Source organism: Monopterus albus, unplaced genomic scaffold, assembly GCF_001952655.1.
Source record: "Monopterus albus unplaced genomic scaffold, M_albus_1.0 scaffold2.1, whole genome shotgun sequence".
NCBI lineage: Eukaryota > Metazoa > Chordata > Actinopteri > Synbranchiformes > Synbranchidae > Monopterus > Monopterus albus.
The window spans coordinates 367,872-372,483 of NW_018127882.1; the positions used below are offsets into that span (position 1 = coordinate 367,872).

At 47.4% G+C, this 4,612-nt stretch overlaps 1 protein-coding gene across 1 annotated transcript in view; it reads right to left on the reverse strand.

Moving 5' to 3' along the window:
• The window catches only part of ankhd1 (ankyrin repeat and KH domain containing 1), a 28,208-nt gene that overhangs the window by 3,333 nt on the left and 20,263 nt on the right, over nt 1–4,612 (reverse strand). The window contains 9 exon segments of the mRNA XM_020591751.1: nt 24–1,095; nt 1,623–1,772; nt 2,042–2,194; nt 2,481–2,824; nt 2,979–3,178; nt 3,279–3,447; nt 3,556–3,672; nt 3,783–3,878; nt 3,969–4,131. Coding sequence (XP_020447407.1) covers nt 24–1,095; nt 1,623–1,772; nt 2,042–2,194; nt 2,481–2,824; nt 2,979–3,178; nt 3,279–3,447; nt 3,556–3,672; nt 3,783–3,878; nt 3,969–4,131 — 2,464 coding nt within the window.

The window sequence follows — 4,612 nt, forward strand, 5'->3', positions numbered from 1 at the left end:
GCGTGGAGTAGAGGCGGTGGAGCCTCTGTTGATGGTACAGAAGAGGGAGGAGGAGGTAACTGCTGTCGAGGCTCTGGCTTGAGAGGTAATGCCATGGCCGGGGCAGTGAAACCCACTGAGGTGATGCTCTCACTGACAGAAACAGGCTGGTTCTCTACAGGTAGAGAGGGCTTGTCTTTTCCAGGAGGTGCAACAACACTGGGCTCTGTTTTAGCTGGCTGGATGAGGGGCTGTGAGATAGGTCCAACTGACTGCTGAGAGGCATTAGCAGTAGTGGAACTCTGATGTGCAGGGGAACCTGTTCCTCGTACTGCATTACTGCCATTTGTAGCAGTGGCTGCAATGGACACAGGTGTGACACCGTCAGGAGCAAAAAGCTGTTTTCTGACAGTGGAATGGGTGGAGCCGCTTGGCTGGGGATTGTATGGGGTAGGATTAGGCATATGAGATGAGGCAGCGGCTGTAGATGTGTTTGGAGCACTGCTGGTGGTGGTGTTGTTTGTCGTGACTGGGGCTCCTGAGCTGGCTGTGCTGCTGTGCTCACTGTGTGTTGAGTTGGGTCGGGCCTGACCTCCACTGCTGTTGGTTCCTCCATTGTGTTTGGGGGAGCTGTTAGCACTACTGGGACTTACAGGACGCACTGGGAAGGGTCCCCAGGTGCTGGCAGCAGGAGAAAAGGTGCCACCAAACTGGGCCATGGGTAGACGAGGGTGTCTGATCTGGTGCATGGTCTGAGCAGCCAGTAGGGCTAGCTGAGGGTGGGCATACGCCAAGGGCAAAGACACAGAGAAAGGCTGTCTGATGTTTGATGACAGCCCCTTCCCAATCTTTCCCCCTGCCTGAGAAGAGGATGAAGACGAGGATGAGGAGGGCTGGAACGAGACACCTGTGGAAGAGACCAATGAGCTCAGAGCCTTTGGTCCAGTAGCTGAACCACTGGTGGCCCCTGTGGTACTGGGGAAGGAAGCTGAGGTCGTTTTAGAGCCTGGGGCTCTGATGTGATTCCGAGGGATCAGATCCTCAAGTTCTTTGGCCGGGTCTTGGATGAGAGCATTGATTAGCTGGACTGCATACCTTGTAGACTCTGTGCCTCCTCTGAAACAACAAAGTACACTTTATTCAGATTGTTGTTGTGTTAAAATCTGTAGCAGATGATAAGTGATGGAAAAAATTCAAGTCTGATAACATTTTTGAAGTAGAACAAACTCTCTCCAGTCTCATGGTTAATACTTGAAACTGCTATTATATGCAACTCTGAAGTGCCAAACAGGAAATTGTGTGTGTGTGTGTGTACATTTGTACAACACCTTGCAGATCTAGTGCTTTATGTAACCAGGTGATTTGGCTAGATTTTCTCCCTGGAGGGGTGGTGGTCTTCAACAGTTTTAATGTATATAGCAGTGATATGGTGACGACATCAGATGTAATGATGTCTCCCTTGTGTCTACTTTCATTAAACTCATTGGCTCCACAGTTTAAAACAAGTGTTGGACTGGTGCATTGTGGGATTGGTCAGCATGAATAAATGACATCATCCAAAAGAGCTTTACATGCTTTATGCCCCTAAATTTTTACTGTAGCTGCAGTCGTGCTTACAGTCTGCCAGAGAGCATTATTTTTACCTTATGGTGATCATCCTCTCCCCGTTCTTGTCCTTCTGTTTGTCCACATCAATGTGAGCTCCTGTAACATCCTGGATGGCTGTGATGTTGCAGCCCCCTCGGCCCATGATCCGTGACACAACGGAGGCTGGCACAGACAGCTTCTTTGATCTTCAAAAGAAGCAGTGAAATGTCAGTTTGTGTGTTTACTGGATTATACTAGCTGTCATTTACATTTACTAATACATATTTCAAAAGAAAAATACAAATTGGTTAGTCCAGCATGTAAGTTACACTTATGCTTGGGATGTATACAAAAACAAACACATTCCATGCAGACGGTGGGGGGGGGAATACCAAGGTGCGCACAGAATAAAAACTTGTATATCAGAATGCAGCAAAAGACTGCACAGTACAAGGTTAGAATTAAATAAACTGACCTTCTGACAACCTCCTTCCAACCTTCTTCTCTCTTCTGGCCTCTCTTGGGGCTTGTGAGGCTGAGTTTACTGCTGGGTGAGGTGACAGGAAGAGCCATGGTCTTGAATGGAGAGGGCAAGGAGTTGGAGGTGGAGTCGCTCATGTCTGGAGCGCTGTGACAAAAATGGCAAAGCTCAGGCTAAACTGGACTACAGTGATGAAGATATCTGTTATGTGATATTGGCTGACATGTGGAAAATGCTTGGTAATGAGTTCAAGGATGAAGTAAGAAACCACATTGCAATTTAACAAAACTTACTGTAAATAGTTCACACATAAAAATAGCATTTTCAAGGCCAGCTTGTTTCCCTAGATGAGCAGACACACACACACACACACACACACACACAGAGAGAGCATGTCAGATGATAAATGTGGACTGCTCCTTCAGGGACTCACTTTTGCGTTGGTTTGGAGATGGAGACTGTGATCTTGTTGTCCACCTTGCTATCAGTCTGCAGCTGGGGACAGTGTCTCTTCTCCAGGCCAGGCAGAAAGACATGGGACTGCGCTGCTCCTGAGGAGGGGACTGAAGAGGAGGAAGAAGAGGAAGAGGAGGAGGAGGTGAGGTCAGGGAGGTAGCTGAGCTCTTGACTCTTGCCCCCGCTGCTGCTGCTCTCACTAGCACAGTCGGTGCTATCCAAGGGGTCAGAATCGCTGTTGCCACCTGTCACTCCGCCACCCCCGCCTCGTGGCTCACCGTGGATCTTGTTCTTGTCAGCTTTGTGCTGTGCTAGTGCAACCTAAAAAAGAAAATGCACAGATATCATCGTAATGGGCTTCTTTGCACATTAGGGTATTTATCTAATCTGATATATTAGCCCAGAATGATAAAATCATAAACCATAAATCAGCACAGGTAAACACAATACCATCCAAAAATGCTGTAGTGCTCACCTGCGGATCCTGTAATATGATGGGTTCATTGGGCGAAGTGTCCTTTGTCTTGTTCTTTTTGCTCTTACGATTGGCGCTTGGTGTAGTGGCCACACTAGCTCGCTTTTTACCAAAAGCTGTAGTGAAAGTGGTGGAGGTGGCGGATATACCAATGGTGGTAGTGGTGGTTGCACTAGGAGGCTCAATGGGAACCTCTGTTTCTAAGGTGGAAAAATGGGTCAAATTGAGACAGGAAAGGTTACTACTTAATCCTAGTACAATATAACCAAGCACTAGAAATCTGTACTATCAAATAGTTACCTTCAGCTGAATCCTCCTTCTGCTCCTGCATGTCAGATAACTCCTCCTTGGTTTTCTGTCCCTCCTCTTCCTCCTGCTTCTTCTTCTGCTCCTCCTTCTTCTTCTTGCGCTTCTCCTTGCGCCTCTCACGCTTGGCGGCCAAGGCCTGCTTCTTGCTCTCCTCTCGTGACTGTCACACAACACAAAGTCATGGGGGGGGGGGCATTTGTCCTAAGCCATAGAGTATAATTCAGAAAGCATTAGCCTCCCAAAGCACAACCATAGTATCTGACATTACCTTTTCCAAGTCTAGCTCCTTCAGGAGAATGCTTGCGTTCTTGTTGGCCTCGGCAGCCTGCTGGTCTTTGGCTTTGACGATAGTCTCCATGCACTGGTGGCACTTCTTCAACAGCTCCTGCAACAACAGAGCACACCTGAAGTTATAGCTCTGCTAACACGTTTATCACTTCTGTCACTTGAAACAGATGTAGCACACTAGCAGCTGAAAGGGAAATCAATGCCTACCTTGTCAGCAATGGTGGCAATATATCTCATGCACTCAATATCTGATGGGAATTGGTTGACCTCCTTTACAAGATATTGCACCACCTTCACATGACCCTAAAATGTTAAGTTACACGGTTAGTAACCAAAGGCTTGTTAAAGTGTAGTGTGACACACTAACAGTTATGGTTTTGATGAACTCTGCACCTTGCGAAAAGCAGCCATGAGAGGGGTAATCTTGCGGTTGTCAGCTGCATCCACATCAGCACTGGCATGCACAAGGAGCTGGACCACATCGAAATGACCACCATTTGCCGCTAGCCAGAGAGGAGTATTCCCTTTTTTGTTTCGTACATCAATATGGGCACCCCTGCAAAGACAGGAAGAATCAAAACAAATCAAATCACATTTTATTTGTATAGCAAATCACAACAAAAGTCATCTCGGGACACTTTACAAAGTAAGGTCTAGACCTTACTGTTATCAATATTATTACATAGGGAAAACCCAACAAATCCCCCTTGAGCAAGCACTTGGCGACAGTGGGGAGGAAAAACTCCCTTTAACTGAAGAAACCTCCGACAAACCCCGGCTCTTGGTGGGCGGCCTTCTGCCTCGACCGGTTGGGGTGAGTGGATAGAGGAGAGACAAAAGAAGAAAAGCAACAAGACAACAATCAAACACTGATCAGGTCAAAGTGGCTGGTGACTGTTCGTCAGAGACATAGAGCTCCAGGGCCAGGGCAACCTGCAGAAAGGTACAGGGAGAGAGAGAGGACACACTACGAGAGAGAGGAGACGCAAAGTAATGTGTAATGGTGGCATATAGAAGCATAGGGAGACAGAGGAGAG